Source organism: Homalodisca vitripennis, chromosome 1 (assembly GCF_021130785.1).
Source record: "Homalodisca vitripennis isolate AUS2020 chromosome 1, UT_GWSS_2.1, whole genome shotgun sequence".
Classification (NCBI taxonomy): domain Eukaryota; kingdom Metazoa; phylum Arthropoda; class Insecta; order Hemiptera; family Cicadellidae; genus Homalodisca; species Homalodisca vitripennis.
The window spans coordinates 101,928,174-101,946,122 of NC_060207.1; the positions used below are offsets into that span (position 1 = coordinate 101,928,174).

At 31.9% G+C, this 17,949-nt stretch overlaps 1 protein-coding gene across 4 annotated transcripts in view; it reads right to left on the minus strand.

The window, feature by feature from the left end:
* Positions 1-7,553: 7,553 nt before the first annotated feature.
* LOC124367950 (cell cycle control protein 50A) overlaps positions 7,554-17,949 on the minus strand; it is a 55,110-nt gene continuing 44,714 nt past the window's right edge. For 3 of the 4 annotated variants that reach the window (XM_046825198.1, XM_046825183.1, XM_046825205.1), the window contains one exon: positions 7,554-9,429. In XM_046825198.1, coding sequence (XP_046681154.1) covers positions 9,384-9,429 — 46 coding nt within the window. In that variant the 3' untranslated portion in view covers positions 7,554-9,383. The remainder of the gene's footprint in view (positions 9,430-17,949) is intronic. The other variant, XM_046825191.1, reaches the window with a different exon arrangement.

Sequence of the window (17,949 nt, forward strand, 5' to 3'; positions counted from 1 at the left end):
GTAACTGTTTTGAACTAGGTAAAAAATTTTTAATTTTAGTTGATTAATTAGCTAGTATGACACCATGTAACATCACAAAATAACATATATTTTATTACAATTCTGTTTATTAGGTTTAGATATAACATTAGCTTAATTATAGTTTTTGTCAAGATTTAATTTGTGTTTATAGTGAGTTGACATGGTTGATTTTAAAAAATGTGTATAAGGAAACAATTGTAAATCTAAAGTTGTTAATTTAGCTTAAATAAAACTATCATTTTCAAATATTCTTTTGGTAATAAATCCTACCTACCAACTATTATTTATTTATATGAGTTTTTTTACAAACTAATCAAGTTTTTTGAAATATTCATTTTTGGGTTTAAAAATTAAAAAAAAATAACAAAGGTGTAAGAAAAACACAAATTTTTATGTTTTGTGTGGTAGAGCATATATTATAGTACAAAAAAGAATTTCATGATTATCCTTTTCAATTTTGCAGATATTCATTTTATATAAAACTGCATTTTGTTTTAAAAATCTTTGAAATAACACTTTATAACTTTTCCTTGGCCCCAAATGAACAATTGGTAGTGTTATTAATTTATTTTTTACATTATTCTTAACATTTTCATGTACAAATTAAAAAAAAATCATCTCAATTGGTTAGTAAATAAGAAAATATGTATTATTTCCCATCGGAACAAGTTAATTTTTTTGTGCCCAAACAATAAAAATCGTAATATTCCTTAAATTAATGTTAAGATCCTGTAAAATCTAAACCGTAAGAGATACAAGGAAAAAATTTGGTAAGATTTAAGATCCTGTAAAATCTAAACCGTAAGAGATACAAGGAAAAAATTTGGTAAGATTATTTAAATAAATGATAAGAACAACCATGCCAAGTTTCATCGAAATCTGAGACGGAGGGTGTCATTGTGTGGTTGAACTGACATGGAATGACTCCTGTCAAGATACAGTTTTCCTCTACAAACTGGTCAACAGCAATCTGGACAGTTCTCAACTTCTCAAGAGAATCTACTTCAGAGTATCTGTTGGGACACGATCTAGAGCCCTGTTTGCGACACCATCTGCATCAATGTTCTATGTTGCCAATAGTACCGTGGTTCGACTCCAGTGTCAGGGAAGCTTCCTAACAGACCACATGGACTTTTTTCAGTTCAACTGTCTCTGCCCTTAAGTCTGCTTCGGATTATCACTACATACACACACGAGTATGCACAACTCACATCCTCAGACAAGGAGGGGTTGCCCCCTCTGAATGAAATATGACAACACAAATTTGAATTTGAATAGGTGAAAACTAAATGTGACATTTATAGAACATAAATGTTGTTTAGGACAGTCTAAATTATTCAACATTGATGATCTAAAAATCATCACATCTGTGGGATGAAGCCAGACATTATAAACATCATGAAGAGAATTTTACAAGTGAAAACTATTTGATACTTGATACAAAATTACTTAATAGATCAATTGCTTCAACCTTCTGTTGAAATGAAGCCCACTACAGCTACTAATGTTTAAAAAGAATCAATTGGTAAACCTAATAACCAAATTACCAAAATTAAAATAACCTCATCCCAATGTAATTCAAACACAGACATTGATTTTTGAGATTCAGAAAAAGGGATAGAAATAAAAATTAAGTTGAATATATCTGCCCATTCCCTGTCCTAACTCTCCTCTCTTCTGGTTTTTGTCTGTCAAGGTGCTTTCCCACTAAGCTGGGTTTGTCAAGACACGGAACATGCTGAGATGGAATCTTCACTTATTTGCTGTGTTGTAACGGTGCATTTATCTCACAATTGCAGATTTTAAGACCTAGGTTAATGAATGAAGACATTTAATAATAAAGACGGTAAACCAGTTCTCATAAAACATTCCAGATTTTGTAACTTATTAAATTATGGTATATGTTCAAAATCCTGTGATAATTTCTAATTGTATATTGTCAATAATGAGCTTTAATCAAGTATTATAAAATATATTTTATATATCCCATTTTAAAATCATTGTTTTTGATCATTAAATTGTTTGAATAGTTTCTTTAAATTAGTTTTTGAGACTAATTGATATTTTGATGTTACCCATCTGTATACCCTTGGTTATAGTAAATTTATTATCTTGCTGCATCTGTACAAGAAAAGGACTTTTGAGGTTAACTAAGTTATTTAGTTATTAAATTATTAATTTTTTATCTGTTATTTTATAACAATGTGAGATTTAGTGTGAGGAATGTTTGTAGGGTGTTATCATGCATTGTATCAGATTTCCTTGGAAAAAGTACTGTTGGAATTGTCATAACATTTTAAAAATAGTTAACTTTTAAAATTTGTATAACCTATTTAGAACAGCTCATGCCTATCAAAAGAAAAAATCTTTGTTGGCCCCAGCTTGTGCAAGCAACCCTATTTAAAGGGACGATGCTCGCTTATGCGTTGACGGATTTCGTTACAAAAGGTACCGTTGAAGTTTTGATAAAAATGACTAAATAATTGGTTTTTTATGCATTTTTAAAATATCTAATTGGTTTTTTGTTATTTGACTTTTAAAGTTTTCAACAGGCACCATTTTGTAACATATTGTTTCTACTGTTATTTTGATCTCTAGTTTTCATAGAGATTAAGTTTGTTAAGATTTTATTAAGCAATACATTTTTTAACTGTTTTTTATTTATTGACTTATTTGTTGTAACTTTAAATATCCTTATATTATTTATTTAAGTAGGTTAGTGACGTGGCAATACTGCTCAATATAAATAACTTTGTCAATGCTTTTGTACGCCTGAACGACAATAAAACATATTCTTATTCTTAATTATTTGTATGTAGTATAACTTACTGCAGTAAAAAATGTAGATCTATATGTAAAAAGTGCATACAAATAAAGAAAAACCAAATGTATATATATATATATATAATATATATATTTATTTATTTATTATATTAAATATCTTCAAAAAATAAGAAGAGATTATGAAAATTCTCTATTTCATCTGAATTAGACATTTTCAAGACAGAAAAAGTGAATACATACAAACAAATTTGATGACCAGAACAAATATCATATGTTAACCCATTGGGGAATTTGCCCTAGCGTCACTCGTTACGGCCGAGAGGGATTCATGCTCTTTTTAGATGCTAACGATCACGTATTTGTTTATTTTTCTGCTAGATTGCAGTTTTGTGCCCTCGAGTATACTTATAAGCAATTATTCCGTTTAGATTTGTTATGTTTGCACACTGGAACCACAACTAATAGCTTATTTTGTCATTGTTTGCATTTTGCGATATGCTCAATTGTGTCACTTCAGTGTTCTGCCTTCATTCTATGTATCGTGCTCTAAATGTTTAATGTTTAACTGTTTATAGTTGTTGAATAAGATTTTAATTCTTCTGCTACCTCATGAAACAAGACAATTTGCGTACTTCAGAAGTAGACATATACTTGGACAGCGATATTGAGATATCAAAGATATTTGAAGTTTAACACAAAAGTGAATTATAAAATGTAAATGAATGGTCATTGTATGTAATGTAAATAGTTTATTTTAATTATCATTATAATAATAAAAATTGAATGAAACAGATTTATCTCATCTCCCAGACAACTAATTCAGGAGCTTGTCAAAAAATCATCAAAAAGTGAAGTGAATTTTTATTCTTTTGTTATAATGCTTTATAATTAAGTAATCCAATAAAAACTGGTTTTCCACGTAAAAATCATTGTGCTGTTTTGAATAAAAAATTATTGAAAGAGATGAACAAAAAATACTTTTGTTTAACCAGCCATAGACAAGATAAAGCCTATATAAGTATAGATAGGCCAATTCAATGAATCTTTGCCAGATGTAGGGTTAAGTGTTATAACAACAGAAATATGTTTTGAAGACTTGAATCAAAAACAAGTTTAAGTATGTGAAAAAATTAATAATTCAATACATGGTAATGAAGACTCCTAACTCAAAATTAACAACCTAAAAGACTGTAGTATTAAAACACTGACTGCAGTGGACAGTCTGCTGCTATTACTAATCCGGCTGCACTAAATTAGTCGGTACATGACAGTGAAATTTATATTAAATAACATGTGCTTATTATTAGTTGTATTGAATTTTTAATTTTCCAATTGCTCCAAGATTTCTCCAAAAACTTGCATGCTCAAAGTATAGACATACATGCTTAACCAAGCATCATGTAGAAGAAACACAAGTGATAAAACATGTAACATAAAACTTTTAAATAAGTAATAATGTATGAACTCAAGTATGTCAATAACTTTTACAAAACAGAATATTATTGAAATTTTTATTACAAACTAGCTGTTACCCGTGGCTTCACACAATCTTTAGAACCAAAGTCCTGTATTACTTAATAAAAGCAATTATGATGTAATATGATGGGAGTCCTATACAGATTTTAAACGTAAGTAGGCATAGATCAGGTAGATATTATTTAAGTTTGTGGTAAATAGTACCAGAGAAACCTAATTATTATATCATTTTTTGCACATGTAGGAGCATTTCCGGTTCTAATTAATGATATACATAACGTCATAGCTGAATCTGCCTTATCATCCCGCAAATCTCGGATCACACAGGTCTTTGAAACTTACTTCGGTCAAAAAGCGTATATTTCCAATTCTTGTCATATATTTCAGGTCTAAGATATTTCCAGTACCATAGTAGAGTTTGCCTTGTTGTTCCGACGGTTTTACAACAGTGTTTTAATAGTATTTCCTAAAAGTGTTTCCAATAGATCAGATGTTTTAAATTTGTCACTACTGAAATCTAGAATTAAAGTTATAGGGTAAGGTAGATATTATTTAAGTTCATGGTAAAAAGTACCAGAGTAACTTAATTATTATATCGTATTTGGCACCTGTAGGAGCATTTCTGGTTCTAATTAATTATATACATAACGTCACAGCTGAATCTGCCTTGTCATCCTGATCAAGAAAACACAAATCTCGGAAACTTACTTCGGTCAAAAAGCGTATATTTCCAGTCCTTGTCATATATTTCAGGTCTAAGATATTTCCAGTACCATAGTAGAGTTTGCCTTGTTTTTCTGACGAAGAAAAAAAAATTTACTTAAGTAGGACCGAGATGCCTACTTTGGTTAAAAAGTGCCTACTTAAGACCGTTTAAATTCACTTACCTACTATGTCACAGTTTAGCTTGCCATATTGCCTCGATCAAAATACTATATAAATTCGATTATATAGTTCTCGAAATCTATTTTGGTCAAAATCGTGTTGACATAGTTGAGTTTGCCTTGTCCTGATTGAAGAAAATACACATAGGACTGAAAAGCCTATTATGACCTAGGGGAAAGTCCTACCTACTTCTTATGTACTTTTGGTAAAGGGGGAAATCCTTATTAAGGTTATGCAACATTCCAAAATAATCGTTATTAAAGTTTTGCGTTACACTTACGCTGTAGCCAGGGAAAGAATGAATCGTTGACGCATGTTAGTATTTATTTCTCTGTTTTTCCATAAGCCATTGTTAAAATGTAATATCATTATGTCGAGGAAGCCCACCAGTTTAAAGTAACTTATGTGAAAACATTCATAACTTTGTTCATTAAGGTTAGTTTTATAACAGTAAAGCATTACATGATTTTAATTCGTCACTGGCGCAATCTGGAGTAAAATTTATATGTTAATGTTTCATTTACCATCTGCATTACACTACCGATCAAGCACTGTTTACTTATTATTGATAAAATTTCAATGTAAACAGATGATTCAGAAAGTTTATCCAACTATTGCTGTCAACAGCTGTTTAGTGCCAGTTTAATTTGAATTATGAAACATAAAAACTACTATTATTTCTGAATATTAAAGTATTCCAGGTTACTTTTCTTAACTTTTTCTTCATAAAAACCTTTTTACAAAAAGAATTAACTGAATTGTATTGATCCAGCCATTCTCGAGATTTGCGCTTGCAAATGAAAACCTGATGAAACTGTATAAGGCATCAAGCTATCACATTGTAACTGAACTAAAATTAATATGTTATAATTCCTTTAATAATATTATTTTCATAATAATGCATGTGAAGATTTATATTATTTTATTTCCACAAAGAAACCTGTTGATCATCTCTACATTTAACTTCGCACAAGTTTTCATATCATATTTTACTACTAGTTTACGATTGCTGAACTTCAACAAATATCTTTTAAATTATTCAATTTGAAAAGGAAACAAAATTACATATAATTCACTACAGCTCTTAATAATATATTACATTTCGATATTCCAAAATAAAAAACTCAACATATTCCCACTCACGGAAGATTTACAAATGGACCAGATCAAATTCACTCAATACTTTTCATCATAGACTAAGGTGACCAAATTCAACCTTATCTTCAATTATATAAGTAGCCCAACATATAATATTGCTTTCAAATACATTACCGGTTTAGTTGAAAAAATTTGATATCCACCACCTAAGATACATTAAAATTATTGTGAAAAATGTCTTTCTTTTTATTAACTTTATTTTACATTTTTAAAATATTAATAACTGAAAGAGAAAATTAGTTCCAACTATTCACAATTACTATTGAACATAAATTACCTTCATAATTTAATTGTATCACTGCCAACTGCCAACTTGTCCACCTCATCTCGTAATCCTTTCAAATTGTGACTACGAAATTACTAACTAACAATGAACCACCGGGTAAAAATATTCAACATTTTGTAAAAGATTGGAGCAAGACATACCCATTTCTATTCGCTTATTTTATTGATGTTTTGCTTTTAATTGTGTTTGCCTTTAATTTACATTACATTGCCTGATATATGAAATAATAATTTTTTATTAGTGTTTATATAAAAATTAATACTTTTTTAAATATTTTCTTATTAAATTTATTTGTGGCCTTTTGATAACATGTGCGCCTCCACCAACAATATATTTTTCCTTTCAAATCTTTTGAATTAATTATTTAAAAGCTCGAATATCTTCAAACACAGAACTTAATTCTCATGGATCAAATCTTTCACATCAGATTGGATCTACACAACAATGAAGAAGCTTATCCCATATTATACTTGCCAAGACCAAACCTCTTTATCAACTCCATGACCATTATCCCACAGTGAGAAACGGACACATTACATCATTAATTCCACTTCTAGTAATCCGAGGCATTGGAAAGAGACACACACATCAAGATCATCGCTTCATTGTATGAATTGTGTGCTTGTTCCCTTATTAAAATTATTTAGTTCAACTTACCTATTCCAAATTCAGTTTTCAATAATATTTTTGTTTTATCTAATCAAACCCAATATTTTTTTCAATCCTTAAAGCCCAAGCCCACATCCTCATTCTGAGAAAATCATTTCATTATTCATTAGATAACAATCTTATTTTAAAGAAATGTATATATAAATTATAATTTTCAACATATATGGACAAGTTAAGCATAAAATTGGGTTTTCTAGTCATTGGAATTGCAGACATGGTCTGGATCTATAGTAACCTTCATTAATGATACGGATTAAAAATAATAATAATGGTGTTATACAGAAAACTAAAGATTTATTATCCGTTTATTAAACATGTAGATACATAAACTATTATAACATTAAAAGCTTTCAATACATGTAAAATACTTACTGGACTAAAGTTATACAACGAAAAAAAAAATAATAATAATTAAGTCACATACCTTGAAATATTAACTAAATAAATACATAAAATATTAATCTATTCAAACTTATATTATAAACTTAAAATTTAACTGTTTATCTATAATGCTTAAATGTTTCTTCCAACTAATTATATCACAAATTAACATAGGAACAGTTAATAAATTGGTCTTTATTTTAGATTTCATTCAAAATACTGAATGTAAGCATTTACAAAGAAATCAGCAACACATTTTAGTTTAGAAATGAACTCTCTATTTATAAAGAGAGTGAACTTAATAGGATCAATTAAACTAACTAAAATAAACTCTAACTCACACCTTCTGGGTGTTACTTAGGATTAATTCTCACAAAGTAGAAATTGAATTTAAAAGTAATTAATAGTGAAAGTTGATTTCATTAAGTTAGAATCAACCGTTCTTAACTCGGGTTATGATGCTTATTTCATAATCAACATATTGCCTTATTTTTTATCAATTTTTGAACATTGAGCTTGACAACAAAATTTACCATGTCCATCTTTTAATTTCTAAGAAGCTTAAAAACTATTGTTTTTATCCTAATTATGTGTCAAATTAGATCTCCAATCTTCAGAGAAGATTATTTTAAATAATATTTTTTTCCAGTTCATATGTATGTTCATGCATTGCCACGTGTCAGCTTCGTTTATTCACGGACACCAACTGATTTGCAGTACATAAATTGATGATTAATTGCTAAAACATGAAATTTGGCCTACCTTATGTTTGAAAACCATGAGTATGATGTGTTAATTCGTGGATTCGTGGTAATTGTTCTACAGTAAAAATTACTGATCGCTTACGAAAATTTCTGTCGTATGTTGTATTTAAAAAAGCATAGATAACTAAACTAGCCAAGTTAATGAATTATTATAGCCTTTTTTGACTTCTGGTTTGTATTTTCTGTTTGCGTACATAAACTACAGTGAGTATGGTGCTTTTAATTAATGGCAAATAACTAATTTTTGTTTACTTTGCAATTTGCGTAGTTAGAATGATTTTCTCTATAAATATATACATTCTCTCTTTGTATATAATTTTTAAAGTTTTATTTAAATATGTGTTATTAATAATACAATTATCCATACTGTTGCTGATAAGAGACAAAAGTTCTTAAAGGCGTACAATCCCTATTATAATCTACCAAATTAAAGTAGAAGGTAGAGGATTTGTCTTGGTTCTTAAAGTATAGCATCAACATCTGTAACTATCTTTAAATTACAGTGGTATTCTTGTATGGCTTTTTATGTTATTGGGTGGACTCTAAAGAGTTAGTTAAAATTCGGTTTGGTAATGATTTTATTTATTTTTTATTAGATTTTTATACATTTGGCATCCAATTTAATCAAAGATTCTGGATTCAACCTTTACAAGGTTACTCAAAGAATATGATGTGACATTAAATTAAATGTACTAAAATGTATTATTACAAATGTCAATTTTTAAAGCTTAGTTTGCTAAATTTTGCGAATTAAAAAACAAATTGATCAAAATAAAGTAACTTTAAAACAATAATAAATTCTTAAAACAAAGTGAAGAAATAACGTTGTATGAATTCAAGCATAAACAATGACATGGCATGTCTACACCAATAACAACATGTGAAGAGAAGATCAGCCAATATATGGTGGTGTGCTGACAAGTGACTAGAAGTGAAGGAAAGGCACAAGGCAGGCCAGGTTACTGGTATGAGGCATGAGGGTTCACGTTGATCACCTCAGCTGTACTGCAACACAAGTTACATAGTTTAATTATAGTATCAAGCTCTCAGGGTATCATTTTTCATTTAGGTTTATTTAATAAAAAGTTAAAATAAATGTTCAATTAATTGCCTTTTATCTATTGACCTTGTAAATAAGAACTATTGTATTCTATAGATACAATATCCAAGAATGTATGCAACTTGTACACCATAATGTTACTCATGTGGATTTATATGAACTAAGAATATGCATTTCCAGCTTATTATCAAAATGTTATATTATATTTTTTGAGAAAATAACATCTATTTACAAATGGCATCTGCTACCAGTTCACTAAACATACAATTTATCAATTGATGGTTCTATGGATCATTTAATTAATTTAAAATATAAAAATAAATTAAGAAAACCATTGTTATTCCCAATATATGCCAAATAAACTTTCTTTACTTCTTAATATTCAAGGTAAATTTTAACTTGCATTAAACTGAAATTTAAAGTTTAAAAATGTTTTAATATTTTACTTTTGTTAAAGTTAAATTTGCCACCACAATTACAGCGTGTCCCTAAGAGAATGACCCAATATTAACTAGTAATGATATTGAAACAAATGTCACTAGGTAACTGAAACAGCGCTAGATTTAATAGACATGGTCTAGTTACAGAAAAATACGTTATATGTTGCTAAAAGCGCTGACCGTCTCTCACAAGATGGCATTCGTGTAACGAAAGATGTATTGTATTATTGAATTTAGTCATACACAATCATTGATCACAGTTCAGCGGGCGTTTCGTATTCAATTTTGTACTGAACCACCATCACCAAAGAACATCTGACGGTGATATAAATAGTTTGAAGAAACCGGGTGCCTCTGTAAAGTAAAGAGAAAAGTCCTGGCCGGCTAAGCGTTCCTGAATAAAACAGTGGAACAAATCCGACGAGCATTTGAGCGGAAATCTATGCGTCGTGCTAGCTGAGAACTTGCATTACCGTGCATGACAGTGTGGTGTGTGTTACAGCGTTATTTAGCCCTCAAACCATATCGATTACAACTGGTACAAGCTCTTCGAGTTACTGATAAAGTGAAGCGAGTGGATTTTAGAAATGCTATGCTAGAGGACATGGAAGATGACACTTTTATGTCACGGTTAATATTCAGCGACGAGGCAACTTTCCATATTAGCGGTAAGGTTAACCGTCATAATGTGCGTATAAGGGGACTAAAAAATCCTCATGAAACCATAGAACTCGAACATAATTCACCAAAAGTGAATGTTTTTTGTGCTGTTTCACAAACCAAGGTTTATGAACCCTACTTCTTTGAGGAACGAGTAACAGGACAATCATATCTTGCAATGCTACGTAACTGGTTATTTCTATAACTTACTGTTGACTCTGACAATTTATCTATAAGCAAGAAGAAGCACCACCGCACAACAACTTGTGCAGATTACTCAATGACAACTTTCCACGACATTGGGCAGGGTGTACAGGACCATGAGATCAGGCTGCTGTAGCCTTAGTGACAGAAGACACCCTAAGAAAAGTTTACGATGAATTCAGCTATCGGCTAGATGTCATATGTGCATCCAAGGACACATTGAACATTTATGATGCATTTTTGTAAACTTCAGTCTTTTGTGTGAGTAATTTAGTATGCAATTTGTTGGTGTTAAGCCTTTCTTAAAATTTCCTTTCTAATAAATAAATATATTGAAATTCAGGTCATTCTTTTTGGGACACGCTCTATTTACTGAAAATGATTATTTATTTGTTTTTAGTTAGGGTTTTTCATATATATTTACAACTAAACAGTTCAAGTTTTAAATCTCAAACTATCAAATATGAAAATTTAAATTAATTTCTTAAATATATAATGTGTGATTAACTTTTATACAGTGTTAATGGACACACAATTTAGTCTACGCCACTAAGAGGTTTTTATAAAATGGTTAATATTAAAAGTTACTATTGTTGTGTCTCAGTTATCGGAAATATAATACTTTCACTTTAAAATAGAATTGAAATTAATGTTTTAGATATATATATATATATATATATATATATATATATGTGTGTACTGTTTCAATTAAATTAAAGTTAATAATTTGTTTTAAACAAACATCTGATAAATAATGACAAAGATATTCATTTTGTATTTATAATAAACTATATTCATATTAAGGTATTTTGCAAACAACAGTGAAAGGAAAAGTTACAGATTGTCTTCTATCAATCATTACATATTGTAATTTTCAATAGGCTTGCTTATATAAAATTGAATTGAAAACGTATAATATATAATTGTCAAATCCTTTTGTATATTTTACTTATATTTCAAATGTATTTTTTTATTTCAAGATAATATTATTTCATGAGTATTATATTTTACTACAGTAGCATAATTTACGGATTTATTGTGCTTGAGTGTACCAACACATGTTTTCAACAAAACAGAAATGAATTAACATGAGTAAACTTTGAATCAAATCTATGGGAAAACATTTTAAGATTGACAAAAACATACAAATTTAGTAGTATATATATTTTAAAATATATTTCAATACGTTATATAAAATATACATACTGTACAATTGTCTCATTTGTATGGAGAAGATAGGGGCGTGGCTACCTCAGCCATATGTGTCACCTTTGTTCAGCCAGCATCCAGGTATATTAGTGTAAGATGTGAATAGAGGGGCCAGGGCTGTAGCTATCTCAGCCATTTGTCTCGACTTTCCTCTGTTCAGCCAGCATCCAGGTATACTAGTGTAAGATGTGAATAGAGGGCCAGGGACATATATTTGATAAGTTAGTGACTTTTTGAATTTCCTGTGCAGTAAATTTAAATGCAACAATGTTGTAATCAGCTGTAATCTAACAGTGGACAACTTTCTATTTAGAACAAGCTATGTCATGCAGTTGGTGTTTGATAGCCGTTCAAAAGCAGACAATGTCGTGAATTTTCACATAAAAGGTCTAAAGTGAATTTTGTGTGTCGATTAAGCATTACTTTTTATGTAAAAAACCCATCACTGAGACTAAGGAAAGACTTGATAAATACTATGAGGACTCCGCACTTTCAATTTCAATGGTTAAGAAGTGGTTTACAGAGTTCCGTTGTGGTTGTACCAGCACTAGTGATGCAGAACGTTTAGGTCGCCCAAGAGAAGTGATCATGTCACAAATCGTCGATAAAATCCATGGAATGATATTGGACAACAGGAGAATTTAAGTGAGTGAGTTGGTTCATGCTGTTGCTCAACTGAACGGGTTCATGACATTTTACACAAATATTTGGACATGAAATAAACATCCCCGAGATGGGTGTTGCAATTACTCACACTCAACCATAAGCACAACCGTATGACCACTTGAGTGTTTAGCGATGTTCAGCCGTAATCCGGACAAGTTTGGTGCCGTTTTGCAACTGTGGACAAACGTGGATCCATCATAATGCACAAGAAACCAAGGAACAACCGAAACAGTGGGTTGCTCGGGGTGAACCTAGACCAAAGAAGGTCAAGGTGTGTGTCAGCCAATAAGGTTATGGCCACAGTGTTTTAGATGCACAGGGTATCATTCACACTGATTACCTTGAGAAGGGTAAAACGATCACCAGTGAATATTATTCAGAGCTTTTGGAAAAGATTCAACATTGATTTGAAGCTAAAACAGCCGCATTTGGCTAAGAAGAAAGTGCCGTTCCATCAAGACAATGAACGAGTGCACATTTGTCTAGTCACAATGGCAAGAATCCATGAATTGGGCTACGAACTGCTACTTCATCCAGCATATTCTCCAGATCCAGCTCCCTGCGACTATTTGCTGTTTCAAAACCTAAAGAAATGGCTGGGCGGTAGGAGATTTGGTTCCAATGAATAAGTCATTACCGAAACAAATTTCATTTTGAGAGCCTTGAGAAGACCTATTATTTGGAGGGAATAAAAAAGTTATAAAAACGCTGGACTAAATGTATTGAGCTAAAATGAGATTATAATATAAAAAAATAAAATCTTAATTTAAATTTGAAAAATTTGTTTTATTCAAAAAGCCACTGACTAATCAAACCGCCCTTAGAGCTAACTCAGCCATTTGTCTCTGCTTTCCTCTGTTCAGCTAGCATCATCCAGGTATACTAGTCAAAGGTATGAATAGAGGGACCAGGGGCGTAGCTAGCTCAGCCATTTGTTTTGACTTTACACTATTCAGCCAGCATCCAGGTATATTACTGTAAGATGTGAATAGAGGGGTCAGGGTCTTAGCTATTTGAGCCATTTTTCTTGACTTTCCTCCGTTCAGTCAACATCCAGGTATACTAGTGAAAGGTATGAATAGAGGGACCAGGAGCGTAGCTAGCTCAGCCATTTGTTTCAACTTTACACTGTTCAGCCAGCATCCAGCTATACTTAGTGAAGGATTTGTATTGTTTGATATTATTTTACTTTATATGTTTAAAATGAGTGCCTCTAATGAAAATTCATTGGGTTGTGAGGGGTGATCAGTAATAAGATTTGGCAAAAACCAAAGTGATTGAAGTTTATTCACTAACGTGTGAAGTTGCCATTAAAAATATAATCGCTGAAAATGGAGAGTGCCAGTGGTGCATTAGGTTTAAAAATTACAAAATAAATGTGCACAGTAAACAACCTACCATTTTGACTAATAATAAAGCGGTTATAAAAGTCAACAAGAAGATTCTAGATTCACAATAAGAAAAGTTTACTGCATTAAATCATTACACATACGCTATAATATTACCTATTGTCAGGTGGGTATCGGACATTTTAACAAAGAATTACAATAATCCGTGAATGTGTGCATTATTGACATTTCTGGAGTATTTACACAATGATTTTCCCATATTTTTTGTTGAATCATAACTGTACAGGTGAATTGGATAAAACATTGGATCTGTGAGACCAGGCTATGGAGTGGAAGCACACATTCCCCTAAAAGATCAGGATAAGGCACATAAACAATGTTACCAAAGAAAATTATTTAAATGTTGATCCTCTGGACAAATAAATACGACTATAGTGAATACAATTTGTAATAAAAAAAATCTTTAAATTATATAATCATTTTTACACAGTTCTAAACTGAGAACATCTTTTGGATGTAGATGTAATTTCATTGTTTTATTCCAGTGGAGAAATTTAGAAAAATTCATCTAGTTTATGAGGACCTAATGAATGATCGAAGTATACTAAAATTATTAATAAATGAGCCTTATAACTTTGTATTTACAGTATGTCAATAGAAGCATACAAAATTTAAATGTGGTATTGTAGGGCTAAAAATTTTTCACCAATAAGATACATAATTTTTTTATATAGTTTTTGGATCCTCTAGAAGATATCAGGGTGGCCACTAAAAAACTCATTTCAAGCCAAATAGACTGTAGTACTGTATTTAACCCTTACGCCGAGTGCAACGGTGACAGTATATCGTAACCAGTTCTATTTACAAGAAATGCGGTGCTCCACCAAATTTCATCGCTAGCGAAATGCAAGAAATTTGGAAACAATTTATCGCTATCACCAGCATTGCAGTTCAGAGGTTTGCGGTGGACGAACTTTCGGTACGTAACAATGATTTCCCCGATACATAAGGTCTCTCCATCTACTTTCATCTGAACTCTACTTAATCAATTCATCCTTTGGGGGAGTGGTAGCAAACCTAAGAATACCACACTACTTCAAAGTAACAATTAGAGATTCAGGGAAATGAATATATTTAAATTACAAGTCAGAACCTCTACCTTCTCTTTTAAAATAATAGAAGTGGTAGATTATAAAATGAGCTTCCAGAATATATTCATGTATGTAAAAATGTATGGATATATTTACATTTAGAGAGAATCTATTTATGTACAACACATAGTACGACATATAGATAACATAAAATTTAGCGATCACCGGTTTCCGCTAAGCAGCTAAGTCTGCATATAGAACCAGCAGACACAATGGCCTTGGCAAATATAAACATAGAAATACGAACATCAATTGAAATATTATTTATGAATTACGGTATTTTGTTACTATATGGTTCTAAATAGATTTTATACACAAAGAACTACAAAACTTTGTTTTACCAATCGGTAATTTTCATACTGCTGATTGTTTTTTTCCACGAATAGACAGAGCAGACTCTCGACAATGTGTCAAAATAAATATAAGAAATACTAATTATTGCTAAAATATTTATTAAATAACAGTAGAGTTTTAATTTGGTTATACAATCTACATTTTTCATACGGGAAGCACAAACACGTTTTAGCAATAGATCATTTGGATACTGCCGATCAGTAGTTGTCCGTGAATAAATTATTTTTTGGATTCGAGTTTAGGTTAACCCATTTCAGGTAGTATATTGTGAAATCAAGATTTTTTTCAACCTTATTTAAGCACTTCTGTTGGCATCGAAATCGAGTGAAAAGAGCCGCGGTATCGAGTATCGGAAACAATCCATCCCTAGTAAAAATTCCAGGGACATTATAAAAACTCACGCATGTTTCCCGGAGTTCGAAATTCATACACAATGCACGCTTTTCCAGATTCTCATCGTTGTCACTTGCCCTGGTTAGAGTCCTGCGAAAGTATCATGGCTCTCAATATTCCACTGACAGCCAATACATGAAGAATGCATCAGAAAATTATCTGCCTATGGAAGTTACAGAAGTGTGATTAGTTCGCGATCTGTAGAATAAGTACATAGACACCAGTAAAGAATGGTACTTTTTACAGTTGCACCCAGAATACAAGCACAATTAATGTTATCAATTACTGGCTTCTAAATATTTTGTGTTGGACTTTACGGTAGTGAAACAGAGTCACTGCAACACAACTATGAAGTAACGCACAAAAGGCTGTGGTTCGTCACATCGTGTTCATTAGATTATAGTCATGGACTACGAAACATGACATAAGACTTCTTTATACACATTGAACTATTTGGTTTCAATATTTCTAATCGTCCGACCTATAATCTCGTGTGCGGGTAAGTCTTTCAGGTAAATAGTTGATGGGAGAACTGACAGGATTTCTAGCTGTCGTTCAACGAATCCCACTCTGACGACGAAAACTGATGTGCGTGATTGATTCGGTCGGCTGGCGCTTTGCTGTATATAGACTGGCGACAACATACGCTGCATTTACACTGGCAAGTAAAGTTGCGAGAAAATTGGTACAACTACTGTCGCGTAATGTGAACAAGGTAAGCAATTTTACTCATGAGAACTTCACAAGTACTTGCTACAGTTGTATTGCTGGTTGTTCCGAGAATCAATACGAAGTCTGTGCAGCACACTCTGTTCATTGATCTCCAGTTCTTGCAAACAACTGAGAGAGCTCTTGCACCTGTTTAGACGCGATTTTTACAAAATACAAAAATAAACAACACAAGAATTGCACAATTTTTTGCCAGTGTAAACACAGTTTAGTTGTGGTTTGGATGTAACCGTGATATCATAACATCACTATATTGTTTTAACCTACGTAATCTGAAGACCTGTTGGAACGTTTGTGAGGAGCACTCGTTTTAAAGTTTAATGTTTCTGTTGTACATATGGAGAACACTCAACACTAGCCATGACAGACGTGAGTGGCAGGGCGGTACCACTTATCCGCCACCAATTCTGGACAATAAATGTTTCTCCTGCCGCTCAGCTCTCAGATGCATTCTGCTCTTGCTGCGCAACACGTCGAACGCAAACACGCCCTTCTTGGCGTTACTTGTTGTAGCTTACCCACTAATTTCTTCTCCAAAAGGTATCTTATCAGGCCTGGTAAAAATCTGACTGAAATTCTGGTGTTAATAAAAACAGGTTGCACAAACCGTCAAACATACGAGAAAAACTGCCCTCTCAGACAAAACAGGCTGAAGAAAGATGTGCCTTGGCGGACTGGGAGGCTAGAGACACTAAGAAATAAAACTAGGAAATTACTAAAATTGGCAATAAGGACAGATGACTGAATCCCTTATTTACACACCCAAAACGAATATAAAAAAGAATTAAGAAAGAACAAAAGAAGAATTTGGAGAAATTTCTGCAAAAATATAAACAGGCTGCCAGGCTTAAAAAAACTCTCCACACTGACCTTACGGGGTCGTTAGTAAAGGCCAACGGAGACCTTAGAACTGCTTCTGGAGACGCACTTTTCAGGGGGTCACTTGACTCGAAATGAGGATATTTATTCTCTAGTTGAGGGAAGATCCAGTCGGGAAGTTGCAAAAGCCAGACAGCGGTCTAAAAGACTGTTCACACACGAAAGAATTAAATGGGCAATAAGATCATTCAAGCCATTTAAATCTCCTGGGGCGGATGGAGTTTTTCCAGCCCTTCTTCAAGAGGGGCTGGACAACCTATTAAATACTCTAATCATTCTGTTCAGAAGCAGTTACGCCTTGGGATATATTCCAAGAAACTGGAGGATAGCACTGGTGGTGTTAGTGCAGAAAAAAGAGATCCGAATCAATCCAACTTGTACAGACCCATAAGCTTAACCTCCTTCATGGTGAAAACTTTATAAATAGACAC